Consider the following 19,587-nt stretch of genomic DNA (forward strand, 5'->3'; position numbering starts at 1 on the left):
AAGTTCTCTCTTATGAATTTGACTATAATTATTGTAACCAACTTCACTATCCATGCGATTTTCAATATTAATGGTGTCCGTGTACGCGTTGTGATTTCGTTTTTTTTCCCACTTTGTTTCGATGCATAATATTAACGAAGAGATACGCGAATACATTCTTTAAGTTTTATTTATTCTGTTTTATTAGAAAACGATCAGTTATGTGATACACAAGGCTCTCAGTTCGAGTAATTTTGTGCTGAAAACCTTCCGGAAATCTTCAAACGTCAAATGATTTGTACACGGAGAAAAACCAATAAACCGTGAACTTTCCAATACACCTCTCACTTCGCTGCAACTTTTCTTCATTTCTTTACATTAATTAATCTTATCAGCGTTGAAAAGTGCACGCGAAAATATTTTTACAAAATGGAATTTGCACAGCCACCGCCGGATGTCTCGCAAATAAATTTCAGTATGCCGCCACCACAAGCGCGCCATCAAAACCAACATGGAAACAATTTAATCCTTGGGGGTGGCGGCGGCGGAGGTGGTCATCATCATCACTACCACCATCATTTTGGTGGCGGGATGGGCGCCGGTAAACCGGGACATCCGTACTTCAAACAATTCGGAAACTTTGGTCGGGGTCCGAACGGATTGCCAATGACCCAAGACGACTTTGATGGGAAACGACTGAGGAAAAGTGTAATGCGAAAAACTGTTGATTACAATGCATCGATTGTTAGGGCGCTTGAGGTGAGTTGGCATTGAGTGAACTGAACTGTTTCTGATTTAATTATGGTTTCTGGCGCGTAATAAGCCTTGTCGGCAAGACATGGAAATTTTTGGCCCATTGGAAAAATTAAGTAGATTTTCAGGAACTTTAAATCCACTTTCTATTCTTGTGATGATAAATTTTGAAAAAAAAACTCGATATTTTTGATTGGGAGTATCTTTCCATGCTCTCAGATAGCCGCATAATTTGGTGTAGTAATTGGTAGGTAGACAGGTATCAGTGGCCACTCCGAAGAGCTCAAATAGCGCTGTGATGCACCGTTTTGATTTCACAAACTAAATAAAAAAGGGGCTGCTCCGGGAAGAGTAAGGGGTGCGGAATGCAACTGGCTCAGATTTTCAGAGCCAACCCACATCATTTACGAAGGACAGCAGCTCCCCAGGCTGCATCTAGAGATCTGTTTGAACTCCCCAAAAAATTGTGTACCTAGTGTACGCAGCCAGAGCTGACCAATCCAAAAAATGCTTGAAGAGTTTTTCCTCCTCTATCCAACTTCGACAATGCAAATTGGGGGATATGCCGGGTCTGGCAGGAACGTGAGCACAACAGCCCCAATCCTATTCGCCTTTTTAACATTTCTGGCCTAAAAGCTCTCGCGATTGGGTCTTATTATAGAAGGAACAAATCCTCTTCGCCTTAGCACAGGTAGTGTTTCACCAGACATCAACTTTCACCCGTCGATGAAGAATATTTTGTCTTGACCCCGCAACACATCGTTGTCCTGATTGGAAATCCCATAGCCAAATTCCTTTGGAAGCTTGGCTTACGTGTGCCGTTGTCTGTTGGGAATGACCAGCGACCGAGCTACTTCGTCTAGGATGTTAGTATGGCCATATTGCTTTGTTGTCCAACATCCGGACACACGTAGTCTGATAGCAGTGCACGTTACAACCTATTTAATACAAAGGTCCAGGGGGTCAAGGCCTATTCATAAACTAAAAATTAAGTCAGATATTCTGTGTAAAAAATGAGTTGTGGATGGGGATATTCGCCGAGCACGGAGTTTTCTCGGGGAGCCTGGAATAGAGAAATAATAGAGAGCCGCATATAATTTTCATCTGAAACCCGAATTTCATGCATAATTTTTGCCCAGGCCCTCACATCTTTACTTTTTAGCCCGGCCGAATGGACTACTCATATAGAACTTTCCGTGCGATTTGTGTGAAACAACACCTTTTTAAAATTGGTTTATTATGTGTCCGTTACACACATTTTTTAAAAAACGGGTAATCCCATTAATATGAATTATGGTGGAATGGTGTGTGTTGGCAATCTTATCGCAGAGATTAACATTGTTCTACGTTAAGTTTAAGGGGAAGCGAGGTCCCTTTCCGTTTAAAAAAAGGAATAGTTTTTTTTTTTACCGAAGATAGTCATTTAGGCGCAAAACCTTATTAAAATCGGTTTACTGTCTGTCTGTCACACGCATTTTCCTCGGAGACGGCTATAGCGGTTGACACCAAATTTGGTGGAAAGATGGAAACTGAACGCTCACGCATGAAGTGAGTTACACCATTCTACGTCGAATTTGGAGGGGAGTCCCACACATGCAAAAGGGGGTGTACTTTTTTCCATCAAATATAGTCATGTGGGGTATTAGTACTTTCTGAAGTCGGTCTTACTTTTGACATTAGATGAAAAGGTGGGGAGTGCGTGGGGTAAAAACTGATCATTTCTTTAACGGACCCATTTTCAGAAACTACCCAACGGTATCTGTTCAAATAAAGTATATTACTATAATTTTTAGTAATTAGTTGCAAAACACCTCTTAATTTCATCCTAGAATCAGGAAATTTTTCAGCAATAAGGCTATAACATAGAGCATGATCCTACCACTATTGTTAACAAAGTTATAATAGGTCAAAGTTGTCGCTTCTTTGCAAATTCAATACTTTGAATGTCAATATCACGCGAAAGTGGATATTTTAACATAATAGATGCATATATTACATGCTAGATACTAGATATTAATGGTGTCCGGATAGTTGAGTGAGTAGAGCGCAAGGCTGTCGTACGGAAGGTCGCGGTTCAAACCTCGCTGGTGGCAGTGGGATGTGTATCGTGATTTGACGTCGGACATCAGTCAACTCAGCTGTAAATGAGTACCTGAGTCAAATCAGGGCAATAATCTCGGTCGAGCGCAATGCTGTGACCACATTGCCTCCTACAGTGTACTGTAGTGTGCCGTTACGGTGAATGAAGTGCTCTAACACACTTCAAGGTCCTGATCCAACATGGATTGTTACGCCAACGATTATTATTATTATTCGATACTAATGGGACAAATGCACACTCAAATGTCATTATGCAGGAAATACGCAAAACCTTTCATATCTGCAGCTTCCGGTTTCCCGACTTGTTGACATTTGATCCAAGAGAGGTAAGGCAGGAGCTTGAAACCGATAATTTCTTTCGTGGACCCATTCCAAAACTACACACCACAAAATATTCTCCATACCGATTAGTTGTATTATATTACTATATTTTTCAGAAATTGACTGAAACCCTCCTTAAGTTTATCTTGGAATCATTATACAAATATAAAGGTTACATTATATCATCGTAATGAGGATCCTTTAACAATTTCATGACTAGGATATTTGGATGATTTTCCAGTTTTTCTCGATTCTTTTTACTACACTAAATATTTCATCATTTACGTGAAGAGTATTTAGATTCAGATGGGTTTAACTAATGACTACTCCGTTTAATGATAAGCTAGAATTTTGATCAGGCGGTTGGTAATTTTTTACTTTAAACTGCACTTGCGTTCTGCAAGTAAAAGTCGATCGAGGTAAAAATCAAGGTATCTGACATTGCCACCGGATGCAATATTGATTTCATTTAAAAGAGTGGGAGTGTGCGTTTTTACAATTCAGAGTGAACTTAACGTAACAGCTTTTCATTTGCACGAATTCTCCATATCGTTAGTCGTTGTTCATATTTTTTCAAATAAAATTGCAAGGGTCTGGAATCATCCTCAGGGTTGTTGTGAGAGCATGTCGTCTGCAAAGGCATATATAAACACGTTATCGCCAACTGGAATATGGGGAAACATATATCAGGTACGGTAATGGTCCTAGTACGGCTCCTTGGGGGACATCTGCTATGATAAAATAACTTTTGGATGTGAGGCTTTTGCATCTCAATCCGAAACCGACGTTTGATATAGGATTTTAAAATATTGAACATGTTTGCCAGTAGGAGTTTCCTAGCCTTTTTTACTAGTCCTTTCGTCTTAGCAAATGAAGGAGAGCATTTCGGAATTTGAATTTTGTTTTTAACTGAATTGGATGTGAAAATATTTTGCAAATGAACCGCGGGTGCACCTTTTTTAGCGTCACTATGACCAGAATCACCATTTCCTAGGCGCAAGGGTGGTAAATGCTTTTTCGGCCTTTTAAAATTCCTACAAGCTTTCCAAAGGGAATAGTCGGTGTAAACGTTTAAGATAGTTTTGATAGCTTTGTTCTGCCCATTCTTATCATTCACAGCCTTGAACCTTGAAAAACGATGTGTTTGCCATGCACGATTCAGTTTTAGTTTTTTTGTGGTTCATTTCTAGGTTAGGTAGTTCTAGGTTCCAGTCCTAGGTTCTAGGTTGAGGACTGGTATCCATTAACTAATCTTTGATTTGGTTTTGTGAATAGTCGTGCAGCTAGATAGAAGGTGTTGTTGAAGCTTTCAATCGCTACATCGATGTCATGCTTCGTCTTCATAGTTGTTCCATTGAATAAGTGAAAGTTTGTATATTTTCGATATTTCTAATTTCAATTAGTTTGTGGAGTAGATCGTTAGAGCCTCCGTTTTGCTTTCTCACTGTTCGAACATCTGTGTGATGACAGGAGAATAATCTTGTAACATGGTTCAATTGAAATCGTTTCGCGACAAATGTTCGTGGTTCCGAAATCGATAAGATATATGTCTGAACAGTTTATAACTATGCACACTTACTTCCATGCGTTCACCAAACTTTGGTTCGAGAAAAATACCATTCCAAATGCGTATACATTACAAGCTGCGTACAAATGGACCAGTTCTACACTCTGCGCAAGAAATACGCTATACGTTATTCATTATTTATCTGATTTCCTTTTTAATACGATTTTTCCCTCTGTCGTTGTCTTTATGAGGGTCAGAATTTATGGTTGTCGGCAAAATTAAACATTTCAGAAATAATTTGACAAATTTAGTGAGTCTGATATTGCTCACGACTGTGGGTCGCTCCCAATCCGACAGAAGGGTTCTGGTGCAAAATTTGTAAATGTATGGTGATTTTTCCCCATACATGAAAAAGGCGGGTGTACATTTTTTTTCATCAAGTATAGTCATGTGGAATATCAAATGAAAAGTCTCGATTAGTAGTACTTTCTGAAATCGATATTAGTTTTGTCATTGGTTGCAAAGGGGAGGAGTGCGAAAAGGAAGAGGAAAAAAAGGTGTCAGTTACTCCAAGCATTTTCCCATTTTCAGAAAATACGCAACCCAAATATCAGGAAAAAAATATAGTGGTCCATGCACATGGTATCTAGGCCTCAAAATATTCTCCATATTGATACCTGTTTAAAAAAGTTAGAATGGTATATTACCATATTTATTATAAGTATATTTTCTAGAAATTGACTCAACTTTATCCTAGCATCAACTGCACTAATATAGGCTATACTATAGAGCATAATACTGCCAAGTTTGGTGTAAATCGCATTATTACTAACAGAATTATAATAGATCAAAATTGTCTCTTTTGTGCAAATTTCTTGGATTCTATGATTCTGAATGTCAGTATGATACTCAAATATTTTGACAAAAAAAATGCATAAACATTACAAGCTAGGAACAAACGGGGCAAATGTCCACTTAAATAAATTTATATAAAAAATACACAAGACCTTTCATACCTGAGACACTTAGCTTTCGGTTTTCCGACTTGTGGAGATTGCTCGGCCATTTATTATCCGATTTATTTGACTTTTTTTTTTTGTTGGACGAATTTTAAGTTTGTTTTGCTCCAAGATTATCGTGATATTCGCCTTTATATCCCGAAGAATTTACGAGATTCGTTGACGTTAAGTCCCGTGTTTTAGGTAAAACAAGTCTGGAAGCTGGACGCTTTAGGAATTAAAGGTTTTGTGTATTTCTTTTATAAACACATTTGAACGGACATTTGTCCCACTAGCACCTACCACGAAATATATGCATATATTATGTGCCCGGATAGCTGAGTGATTAGAGCGCAAGGCTGTCGTACCGAGGGTCGCGGTACAAATCTCATGATGACAGTGGAATTTGTATCGTGATTTGAGGTCGGATACCAGTCGACTCAGCTGTGAATGAGTACCTGGGTCAAATCAGAGTAATAATCTCGGGCGAGTGCAATGCTGAGCACATTGCCTCCCTCCCACATTGTTACTGTAGTGTACCGTTACGGACTTGAATGAAGTGTTCTAACACACTTCAAGGCCCTGATCCAATATTTTCTTTTTTGGGTTCAGGGCCAACATGGGACAGGTCTTGTTTTAGACATCGCTAGGAATTTCTACAAAAAAGTAGCCTTTTTCCTCTAGTCATACTATAAATGCTGTTAATCCCTAAGTAAATATATGCAAAAATATTGTTTTCCCCCCCAGACGAAATAATGGCGACTGGTGTACTCGGTACTGTTCAACATCTTGCACGCAGATGTCATGTGCTGGATGGTCTCCTTTTCACATTCTTTATACATGTTTTTGCTAATATTCATGAATTCATCACAAAAATTTAATTATCGTATTTTTATTTATTTACAGAATCGTACCTGGCAGCGTGATTATCGTGATCGGCATGCGTTGCAACCGGAAAGTATATATGTTCCAGATTTAATGCCCCCGCCTAGTTACTTAGATAATCCGAGCAATGCTGTTACTACGAAGTTCGTTAAAACTGCCACGAACAAAATGCGGTGTCCGATTTTCACCCTTGCCTGGACACCAGAAGGGCGTCGTCTTGTAACAGGCGCGAGTTCTGGGGAGTTCACTCTGTGGAATGGATTGACATTTAATTTTGAAACAATTCTCCAGGTTCGTATTTAGCAGTTGAAGTTTTATACGTTCATAATAGAAATTTTTGCTGCGACAGTGGTTATTATCTATTTTTTTTCGTGCATTAGATTTGAGTAATCTAAATGGAACTTTGGTTTACTTACAACTAAGTTGTCGGGAATTCATAGGCTCCTGTGCAGAATGATATTTTTCTGCAATTAAAAGCCAATATATCTGTACCTACTCTTACCCAAATATATTTTTCCGTTCTTATGGACCGGCGCAACCTGCAATTCTTTCTCGTGTTTATCTTTTGATGGAGTTTTTTTAAGTATCAGAGCTTTCTATAAATAGTAAATAATGTCACAAAATTATTATCATTGCAGAAGATAGTCTGTATTATATGGTAATATGAAGTTTGCGTTTGCGAATAAATGCTATTCTATGGTTTTAATTTATTAACGGCTATCTTGCTGGCAAGTGGTAAGCTAATTAATAAAGATAAGTCAAATTTCAAAATCTATTCAGAAATTTGATATGGTTGAAATAACGACTACAATAATAATATAATAAAAAAGAAATAGGAATAGGAAATCAGAGCATGAGCAATGAGTTACATACGTGGGAACTAAATCATATTCCGGTCTTGTGAAAGTTTACACTTAGAACTCTTTAACGTTTAAAAACTTTACGACCGCCTCCAATTTGGCTGGTTTGGCCTTTCTCTGTAATTTAAGCTAAGCTTTTGTTCTTCAAAAAGCAGTTCTGCTAAAATCATTGTCAACAACTTTATATAAAATGTCGTCGATAAAATAACGGTAATGTAAAAAATATATCGGAAATACAACATCATACCTATAGGGCAAGGTTTGAGTTCAGTCGTAGCTTGCTAGCCAAGGTTTAAATAAGAGTTAAACGGGTTGAGAAGGTTATTTCCTTTATTGGATAAAAACTTGGTGAAAAACTGTTTCCTCTTCTGAAATTTACACTATTTGATTTTGGGTTTATAAAGTTATAAAATTGATAGTTATCATTTCATAATTTTCAAAATATAGAAGCCTGGGTTTTTTTTTGCGTCATTTATTTCTTTCATGATGCCGACACGGTTGATGGCAGCCAACAGAGCCTTTTTCACCTTACAAAAACTGTTCCGCTCCAAACGTCTCATTGTAGCTTCAAAGTTCTTACTGTACAAAACAATGATCTTGTACATCCTCATGTATTCCTCGGAGTTCTTAACAAGAAAAAGTGCGAACTCTTGGCCGTGTTCGAAAGAAAAAGGAACGAATTTTTGTTCACCTACACAAGGAAAGACGATTCCATAGCCTACATAACGATGCAATTTCTGAGCTCACTCTGAGCTCTGAGTTCACATAAACACGGGATTTCAAAAAACTCCATAGAAAAAAATCACAAAGGGACAGATCGGGAGAGCGTGCCGGCCATTCCAAATCGCCTCTAATTGAGATAAGGCGCTCTGGAAAGTTCCTGCACTATCGCCATCTTATAGGGATGAAAATGAAGATCATCACGGAGAATTCTTCTCACAGAACGATCGGATAGTCCAAGGCAGATGCGTGTTTGCGCGCAGAACGCCGTGGCGATCGCAACATTGACGCTCTCACTGCTTCAATGCTCTCAAGTGATCTAACGGGCCGAGGGACTCCAGTTCTTCCTTTTGTCGCACTTGCAGTTTGTCTGAATGTAGTGACCCATGTAACAATTGATTTGCGGTCTGGGACGGGAGCCAACGAGGCTAAATTAAAGCGATTCGGAAATGCACGCTGTGTTGCAATAACCGAACATCCGCTTGAAAAGTAAGCCTCAACGGCAAAGGCACGCTCCTCACTATTCCAACGCATGATGGCGACTGAACCGTGTCAGAACAAAACTTTACAGTATCCCCTCTTGAACGAGACCACTAGCGCTCCGGTATGACATCAACTAACTGAGTGGCACGCATTTTAAAAAAGGATGTTATGCTGCCGCACCCTGTATAAAGTAAATTTTAGGAAAATAACAGATATATAGATATTGACCACAACACATTCGACCGTAGTTATTTGGGATGACAAAACATGCTGTTGAAGTTGTATCATAATACTAAACCCGATTTAAACCATTGCTGAACAACCCCAGAACTGTATATCTCAGACGCTTGTCCGGATGGCTCAAGTGGTTAGAGCGCTGGGCTGTCGTAGCGGAAAGTCGCGGTTCAAATGTCGTATACAATTCGACTCAGATGTGAATGAGTCCCTGAATCAAATCAGGGTAATAACCTCGGTAGAGTGCAATGCTGACCACATTGCCTCCTACAGCGTCTGTAGCGTACCGCTGCGGTCTTGAATGAAGTGCTCTAACACACTTCAAGGCCCTGATCCAATATGGATTGCTGATTATTATTATTATAAGTTATAATTTGTTATTCATATTCGAAACTCACACCAATGTTCTATAGTTAGATGTTAAAGTGTGTCTTACCTTGTGTACCTTACATGAGTAGGTTTTGAGTAGATTGAAGACATCTGAAAGAGTTTGAGGCCTTATATCCATATATTTTCTGAGAGTTACTTTACAATTTAAGAAGATAATACACGCATTCACGTAACTAGTTGCACTAGTCATATCCCGCTTAATCACTAGACATAAACCTAGTGTAGAACTTTGAAACGATAATTTTCCGCTTCATTAGCAACAACACAACGTATGACAGTTGCCTTGATGCAGCAGTATTCATAGCGTGAAACACTATCAAACCCTAAATTACGTGAAACCGAGGATATCTAACAAATTATTCATCATCATTAACGACGCAACAACCGGTATCCGGTCTAGGCCTGCCTTAATAAGGAACTTCAAATATCTCGGTTATGCGCCGAGGTCCACCAATTCGATATCCATAAAATCTGCCTGGCGTCCTGACCTACGCCATCGCTCCATCTCAGGCAGGGTCTGCCTCGTCTTCTTTTTGCGCTTAAAGACTTTCCTGGTTGGATCATCCTCATCCATACGAATTAAGTGACCCGCCCACCGTAACCCATTGAGCCGGATTTGATCCACAATCGGGCGGTCATGGTATCGCTCATAGATTTCGTCGTTATGTAGGCTACGGAATCGTCCATCCTCATGTAGGGAGGCAACAATTTTTCGGACGATTCTTCTCTCGAACGCGGCCAAGAGTTTGCAATTTTTCTTGCTAAAAACCCAAATTTTCGAAGAATACATGAGGACTAGCAAGATCATTGTCTTGTACAGTACGAGCTTTGACCCTATGATGAGACGTTTCGAACGGAACAGTTTTTAGTAAACATTTATTACTTGTCAGTTTACATTTTTCACTGGTAAATTTAGAATATTCGCAAGCACCCTTATGATTATAAGTTTCCGATATTTATCACACGCCCGTTATTTTGACGACAAAAATTTTGTATGAAAGTGTTAAGGTTTAAATTTCAGATGGGGAAGACCACGCACGGTAAAATGAAAACGAAAGTAAATATCGATTTGAAACTTGGTCTTTTTCTAGTAAGTAAAAAAATAAAAATGCAAAAAAAAAATGTTTAGACGTAGTTTGCTCCCTTAATTGAGTTTAAATTATAGAGAACGATTAAGCCAGCTAAATCAGCAGTGTATCCTAGGAAACGCAACATATATATTTTTTGTGACAACGTAACGTAATAAAGTGACTGACATGCTCCATTGTGGAAATGACTCCACTAATGGTATATAAGGCTTTTGGAGTCCGTGCAATTTCCAAGTCAAAGTGTACATTCAAAAGTTTTCCTATTTGAAGGTATATTTACGATTATATTTAGGATAGCATCCATACGTATAAAAATGATTGCATATTGAACATGCAAAAAATACTATGAAAATCTAGAGAGTTGTGAAGTCGAACATTTTCATGTAGAAATGCATATATTCCCGATCTACTCTTTTCCGCCATCACATTATTCAAGTAAACTACGCCTCACTCTCACCTTAAAATTATTCGCAATGAGGCAACAATCAAAACCATTTCACTATGACCCCCACTATAACTAATAGAAAGAGGACCTTCGATATAGATGCTAACCACTGTAAAGTTTTATTACTAAATTATGAACAAAAATTAATTTGCAGAAATCACTTTGATTTTCCTCACAGGCTCATGATGTTCCTGTTCGCACAATGGTTTGGTCTCACAATGACATCTGGATGGTTACGGGCGATCACTCAGGATGCGTCAAGTACTGGCAATCGAATATGAACAATGTGAAAATGTTCCAAGCACACAAGGAACCAATACGAGGAATAAGGTACAGCAAAATCCATCATTTTAAGACTCTTATATCTCTATAGAATAAACGTATATTTTTATTTAAATACAAGAGAAAAATAAAAAATTGGTAGGGACATACCTAGGGATATTCTTGTATGAGACAAAGTAAAATGTATAAATAAAATAAAAGACAAAACCTTACACTCCCAATATACCCAACCAAACCATGACCCCCCATTTGGTTTTATATGTGAAACAATAAAGAATTAGTCTAATCAACTGTCTGCCCCTGCACCCGGCAAATGATGTGTGTGTGAAATAAATAAAGATGATTTTCAAAAAAATTGCAGAGACACATACTTTCTCGCCCAACTCTGTGATAAAACTTATGATCTCCATTAAGCCTTTATATAGTTATGAATATTTTAAATAAAGAGAAACCATTGCTGTGATATTTTAGATTTAACATTTTTAACTAAAACAAAAAAAACAATTGTTATATTGTGACAACTCCACATTTTTTGAAAATATATTTAAAATATTTCAAACGAAAAACGATACAATTTTATTTAACATCGATTGGACTACAACCAGGTCACGGCAGTTATTTTGGTTGCAATTGTGGTGTGTGGTACGTGGTAGACAATAAAATAGTAGAAAGCAAGCAAGAAATAGTTAATTTTTGGTTCATTTCATCCCGGGTTTGTCGATTTTTCTTATCGCGGAATGATTCCTTCAATTGAGGTTATTGTAATTGGGATCACGTTTCGTTTTATCCTTTCTTCTCAAGCAAGTTGAACATATTGAATGAATGAATATTGAATGTGGATTACAACAATTTGCATCTTGCGATTACTTTGAGGTAGGAAACCTCTATACCTCTATATATTCAAATACTTAAGAGGACAGCAATGTAATAGCTTCTTGATTTTTTATATATTTTTAAATGGAAATAGTGTAAACACTTTTGAGATTTTCGAGGAAACCCATATTTAAATTTTTGAAGTATACTGATATTTATACTGTTGTTTTTTTAAGTTTATACTGAAACGCAAATGCTTCGCCTATATTTATTGTGAGTTCACTTCGATCTGACATCTCAACAATCAAAAAGAAAAATATAAGTCGGTGACAGCACCGGCAGTAAAGAGTTTTCATGTATCTACCAAACACCATAACTGATAATCACAAATATACTTAATTCTTTATATGTCGTTCAAAATAAAAATGTTACCGAAAAAGCTAATGAGCTACTGATCAGGCCTCCTTAGCGATAAGCTCTCTCATTCTGTATTTTTATCTAGGAATGCCCGTTTTCCAATACTATTAGGATCACTTTACCGATTTTGCAACCAGCATCCATCCACACTCAATGAACCTACCTTATCCCTCACCACGTAATAATAATCAATAGGTCAACAATCCTTTTTGGATCTAGGACCTTGAAACGTGTTAGAGCACTTCATTTCAAGACAGGGACGATACAATAGCGCGATGTATTTATCGACATCAAACATGTCGAATTATATCTAAAATAAATATATATTATTATTATTCATGTACCCAAATAAACTGATTAATGCAGCCGGAAAAAGTTCACTACTCAAACTAAGCATCTTAGTTTTATTTGTTTTCATTTCCAATACGGACTTTTCTCGTGTCCTCAACAGAACTCATAGTCTGTTCAGCAACGTATGACTAGGAAAAAGAAGCAAAAGGAAAAGCCGTGGTACTTAAAATAAAAATTATACCAGAGTATTTCAAAACTTTTGTATGAACTAGGCCTAAATAGAAATGAGCCACTATCTAACACGTAATATGCTTGAAAGAGGATCATATTAATAATTAGTGGAATATTAAAAACTATGAAAGGTCGACAACTTTGTCGTTTTGTTGGGCGCTGGACTACTCATTATTGCAGAAACGCACGCAAAAGTTTTTCCGTTACTAAGATTTCTCAATTTAAAATCAGAACTACTTTCGATATTATGGTGATGGAAAACGTGTAAACGATCACTCTAAGAATGCACAAACAAATAAATTCCAGAGGAGTAATTTCTGCTAGCTAAAAATATATTATCGACAATGCAGCTAGAACATTGTATGGAAATTCCCTCTGGTGGGGATGGGAGCAGGAAGGGAACATTAATTTTGAAAATACAAAGGAATATTCGAACCCATGAAACAAAAATGATTTCATCGGCACCAAGTAATTATATAAATCGAATTACCAATTTATCCATGATGACTTTTCTTCATATCCATCTGGCCGCATCGACAATCATCTTATAACCTAAACCCGCTCAAGGTATAACTAAGTACTTCACCCTTGACCTATGAATGGCTACTAACCAAATGTCTTAAAAATGATGTGGAACAGTCAAGAACAATTATAATAATAATCAAATAAACCGTATTTTTAACTCGAAAATTATATACGTTCACCAAAAAAGGAATTGAATCATCGCTTAACCCATCAGCCATTGTCCACATTAAACAATGGTCCTCCGTTTAAAAAAATGGTGAACAAGTTCAAGCCTGCATATCAAATGAATACCATTCCAGAGCTCTCAATTCCCAACCAGTAATCGAATCTAAGGATTTATGAGCAATTGTAGAATTACCTTTATTTTTAATTTTCAACAAGTGCTCATTGCGTACATATCCGTATTAAACAATATAATTGGTCCACAATCGATTTATTTCACCTTAAATAGTGTCCGATCCGTTTTTCATTGACCGAAAGTCCGTAGGTCTAATGGGATATTTTTTTAGAATTTTTGAACAACCATATTAGTTAGAGCTATCAGTCATTCACGGTTATTGAATGTTCCCCAGTAGTATGACATACCCCGATTTCAATTAGCGGTTAAATAAAAAGGCATGACACAACAATAAAACGTCTATTTTCTAGCAGCATTTATAATAGTGGAGGGAAAATGTTATAAAATAAACGCAGTTTATGATAGAATATTTCCTCAAACGTTGAAGGTTTAGGAAAAATATTGTTCGCTAGCTACGCTACTGAGGATATAGAGTTTTCACGATTTGAAATCAAAATTCATAAATACAACTAACTACAATTTTACTCATATTGTCTACAAAATGATTTAACATTGACTATAATACCACTCACCAATCAGTCCCAACATGTCCGTCAGAAATACTAAAGCCCTTCCATGAATATTAATCTATATAACCGTTTGCTCTGTAATGCGTCTGTTACTACTTGTTAATTTTTCATTGACGCTTCTTATCCGTTACTAATATACTACGCCATAACAAGTACAATTGTCATTATTTCTTTACTGTGTATATTTTATTTTCAAGGTTTTGTGGAAAACAACCTTATTAAAATCGATTCATCAACATGTCTGTCCATCATGCGCACTTGCTTCAGAAACAATAAAACCTATTGACACGAAATTTATTAAGAAGGCTCGAACTGTAAAACCTCACGCATGCAAAGACAATGACATCGTTCAACGTTGAGCTTAAGGGAGGGTCATCATACATGTAAATGGGGGAGGGGTAACCTTTTCAACCTTTTATAATCATATGTAGTATCAACTGAACATTCTAATGTTGACATCATTGCGGGGGGGGGGGGGGAGGAGTGTAGAAGAGGGTCACTTAAGGGACCGTTCTAAACTATTTGTCAAAACCGCAATGATGTCTCAATATATCCCCTTACCGATATCTCCTGAAATAAACTCGATAATAATATTGATTTGTTCGATAAGTTATGGCCCATTTTTTTATCAATCGGTCGGAAGTGATGGAAATCGAATGGCGCCAAATCGGTAGAATAAGGAAGATGAGGATACACTTCCCAATGGAGCCTCTAAATTGCTTCCTTCATCACATTGACGATTTGGGGACGGGCATTATTGTGTTGGAGGATGACTCTATAACGATATTGAGGTCGTTTTTACTAGATAGCTTCGTTTAGTGGTCGAAATTGTTGAAAGTAAAACTCCCCCTTTACTATTTGATTCCGATCGAGCGACTAGCAGTGGGTTGTGCCTTCCTAGTCTCGCCAAACGCAAAATACTGTCCGCGATTAATCGTACTCAAAGAGGTTTTTGAACTTTCTAGACAAATTCAGAGCAGTTCTTCCAGCTATAACGTTTTCTCTGTACACGGCTCAAATATGGCGAGCAGCTTTTATGACACTTTAATTAAAGGCAAAGGTTGTCTCTCCAATTAATCTTAGATTCTTATGTCCTGTCCTGTTCTATAAGAAAAATTATATTGTGGTCAATCCCCTGGTTAATTCATGAAGTACTCAAGTTATGTATCGTGTCACTTCGCATAATAACATCTGCAATATTATTTCCTGCCATTCAAGCATCAATATGATTCTTTGCAGTTACAACACGAGTTCAACATCATTCGTATAGTCCTCTGCACACATCAAAATATTTTTTCGCTTTTTCTGTAGAGAGAGATAACAAATTTTAATTTCTAACAAAACTTCATTCCTGGGTTCGAGTTGTGGGTGTTACTATCTAAGTTTGAAAAAGAAATTTCATTTACAAGAACAAATAATTATCAGTGAATGGTTCAGAAATCATCCTGGTACGACTTATAGGTTTTCAATGGAAATCTAGATTCATTGATTTAATAACGATAAAAATTTCAGGACGAAAGCCTTCTACAAATAAATTCGTCGTTCGAATTCGTCCCCTCTTACAAGATAATGACCTAAATACGAAAAGTCTAAGCTTGGATTTTGAACGGATATTTAGAATTTTTTGATAATCAGAAATTTTAGTATAATCGAACACAAGCTGTCTATGCGATGAAAACCCCTTTGGATGGCTTATTTAAAAGTTTCTAAAGCTCAAAGTCGACACCGCGTTCTCTATTTTTTCTTGTAGAGCTACCTTATCTGAAGGGATTCCCTTCGGTAACCAAGCCTTCGAAACCGAATCATTAAGAATGATAATCTACAATAATTTGACTCCATATTTATTTCGAAAGCACACCACAAAAGTTTTCACGAAATTATTTTACCCTATTGAAAAGCTGGACTTATTTCAGCAGAAAATAAATCTATAATATCTAAAAAAGTTGTTTTATTCAATATTCCTATAAACATCTCCCAATTTTTCTTTTTCTATTCAAAATATTCGAGATTTGTAGACATTCAAAATTGTTGTTAATAAAATTCATTTTTTTCTCGAAATTACGTGTCTTTTATTACTTCCTTTCTTCTTTTTTATTTAAATCCACAGTTTCAGCCCGTCGGATAGTAAATTCGTGAGCTGCAGTGATGATGGTACTTTGCGGGTCTGGGATTTCTATCGATGTCAAGAAGAAAGAGTGCTTCGAGGTGAGTAGAAACAAATATGTTTGTTATGAAATTAAGCTAAGAAAGGTTGTAAGATATGTAAAGAATATTTCAAAAAAATTTATCGAATGCATCAAAACCTAAGAATGGTTTTTATTCTTGGAATAAAAAAAACTATTTCAAAACTGAAACATCACATAAGCAGAACAAGTGCTAACGGATCAACTTACTAAACATACATAACTTTAATTAATAAGAGAATTATTTTGCAATTTCTTATAGGTCATGGAGCCGATGTCAAATGTGTACACTGGCATCCGCAAAAAGCCCTTATTGTATCAGGTAGTAAAGACAATCAACAGCCGATAAAACTCTGGGATCCCAAAAGCGGACAGGCATTAGCTACTCTGTAAGAATTCTTCATCAATTTCAAACTAGATATGAAAATTTCTCTAAAATATATATAAATCCAGACACGCCCACAAGTCTACAGTAATGGATTTAAAGTGGAATGACAACGGCAATTGGCTAGTCACAGCATCACGAGATCATCTGCTTAAACTATTCGATTTAAGAAATCTACGCGAAGAAGTGCAAGTCTTCCGAGGCCATAAAAAGGAAGCAAGTGCAGTATCTTGGCATCCCGTTCACGAAGGATTATTCTGTTCCGGGGGTTCAGATGGTTCAATATTATTTTGGAATGTTGGGTAAAATTTTACAAAACATGCACTACGTAAAACTAACTGGCTGCAAATTACAGAACTGACAAGGAAGTTGGTGCAATAGATCAAGCTCACGACAGTATTGTATGGACTCTTGCCTGGCACCCTCTAGGACATATACTATGCTCAGGATCAAACGATCACACAATAAAATTTTGGACGAGAAATCGTCCTGGTGATCAGATGAGAGATAAATATAACTTAAACACATTGCCAGCAAGCTGGGCTGGTATGGAAGAATGCGATATTGGTTAGTTCGAAGATAATTCTCAAGTGAAGTTCAATTTTAACACTTGACATCTACCTCTAATTTTGCAGAAGAACATCATGTCATCCCCGGCATGGGACCAGAAGATAAAGTTGACTTCACCGAGAGCCTAATGGCAGACAAAGGCTTTATTCCTGGTCTTGACTTAGATCAGAAAAACAGTGGAGAAGAGAAACGCGACAAAGAAAAGAAGGTACCATATAGCAAACCAATTCCGCGCAACTTCCAAGCTCAGTGGAATGACACAGGGCGTACGGAAGACGCAGAAGAAGCTACCTCAAAAGAAATCAAGGAAGTGATAACTCAAATAGTTGAGAATACCCCAGGCGTTGTACCTTTACAGAAAATTGCCCCCTCCGCTATTATTGTTTACGGAAAAGTCATCACAGTACATCGTGAGTATACGGTTCAATAGTTGGGTATAATGAAATTAATCATATATTATTGTCTACTTTAGCTGGAAGCAAATTAGAGGCCGCTATTCTCGCAGGCCCCGACGCTTTGAATAAATATATAAGCAGCGGAGAATTAGAAGAACTCGCTGATGTTATGCCCTTCGAAGACACAAACAGTCCAACTAGAAGCGGTGGGCGAAATTCACCGTCAGATCGGAGCAAATCGCCAGTTCGTCGCAAAAAGTCACGTTTTGATACGGTACAAGATCACAATGCTCAAATGATTTACTCAAAGGACGTTGATAGTAGACAGCAAATTCAACCTCAAGTACAAGCATCACAGCAGGGATTCATACCACCCCTATTAGCTCTCAATGTACCTCAGCCAGATGGCTTTCCTGGAGGTGTTCCACCACAATCTAAAGATCAAGACTTTCGTACCTTCAACAATAACAATTTCAGCAATAGTGGCGATAGTATACGGCCTAGCCCTTGGTCAGATGGTCCACCCAATCAGCAACAAAATGCGTTGCCTAACTTCCCAGCAGGAGCACACAGCGGAGACGGCCCCAATATCGGGGGTAATGCAACACAAAATCCCTTCAGTAATAACCAGAATAACAGCCTCGGTAACTCCAACTTCAATAATAATTCTTTTCATGGAGGAACTGCGCCATTCGATGGACCATATAATAACAATACATCGAATTTTGAAAGCAATGGTAATGGGCCAAACGCAGGGAATTACAATAACAATAATGACAATGGCAGCAGAGGTCGTTCACATGGTCGCCATAATGATGGCGGTAGTAGAAACAACGATAACTATAACAGAAATGATAGTCGCAGTAGAGATGGTGGTCGTCGGAATGATCGGAGTCGGCAACAAAATCGTAGAAACCGGAATAGGTTCTAGAATTATGTATAGACCCATTAATTCTGTTCACATTTAGTTTTATTTATACCCCGACTTTCAAGTTAACCTGATTCCAGCCCGTACTAAATGAATGTGGGAAATTTTAATCATGATATCCAGTTTATCTGTAACGTAATTGTCCATAAAAATAGACTATCATTTGTTTTTAAAGCGAAAAAAAATATTTGCCTCAGAAATTATTTTATATCACAGTATATGGAAAGCAAATTCTTCGTTATATTAATTTTAAAAAGTTTTTTTTTCTGATTTCATTGCTAGACGATGTTAGATATTTAAAAGGGGTCAAGTGATCGATAGCTTTGCGCAAGTGAGATGGTCAGCTTTCTACACAACCAGCTATTTTTATCATTGTCCGTTAGAGATAAATAGTTTCTAATTCAATTAATTAAAAAAAACATTTCCTTCAAAATGGAGGTCAATGATAACCACTTATTGTTCTTTCATAGTTAATTTCGTTTGGTAGAGACGACCAGACATTTTCGTATCGTAATGTGCAAATGAATGGAAAAATAGAGTCTAATTGAATAGGAGGTGATTTTGAGAGAAAGGAAGACAAACAAGCGGTTATTCGCTTGATGTAAATGAGATGAATTTAAACAAATGTTGTTGTACATACGTTTCTTGAAATCATTCTAGTATTTATAATTTATTTTCACATATAAATACTGTAGAGCTGTAAAGTATGAATTAAAGTCGAATTAAGTAAGGAATGGTCTTTATATTTGCTGGAATATGTTCTGTTGTTTCAAGTTAACGGTGCTTAGGGATGTTTGAGCTCGTTTATGGAAAGTGAGACGAACAAACCCTTAAAGTGTATTCTAGAAGGTATAGCTCGCAATAGAGTTGCCTCCCTCTTTCCATTTGTGAGCATATGGAATGGAAGAGAGACATTGGCCAAAAACGGTTTCGACAA

General features: G+C 37.2%; 1 protein-coding gene across 1 annotated transcript; it reads left to right on the top strand.

Moving 5' to 3' along the window:
- The first annotated feature begins 28 nt into the window (after positions 1–28).
- Positions 29–19,380, top strand: LOC119659202 (pre-mRNA 3' end processing protein WDR33). The gene is made up of 9 exons (XM_038067170.1): positions 29–738; positions 6,565–6,834; positions 10,942–11,093; positions 16,297–16,394; positions 16,635–16,761; positions 16,826–17,059; positions 17,113–17,324; positions 17,393–17,737; positions 17,800–19,380. Exons 1-9 carry the CDS (start codon positions 409–411, stop codon positions 18,651–18,653), a joined length of 2,622 nt encoding a protein of 873 aa, XP_037923098.1. The 5' UTR covers positions 29–408; the 3' UTR covers positions 18,654–19,380.
- The last annotated feature ends 207 nt before the right edge of the window (positions 19,381–19,587 follow it).

This window comes from Hermetia illucens, chromosome 6 (genome assembly GCF_905115235.1).
Source record: "Hermetia illucens chromosome 6, iHerIll2.2.curated.20191125, whole genome shotgun sequence".
Taxonomy (NCBI): Eukaryota; Metazoa; Arthropoda; class Insecta; order Diptera; family Stratiomyidae; genus Hermetia; species Hermetia illucens.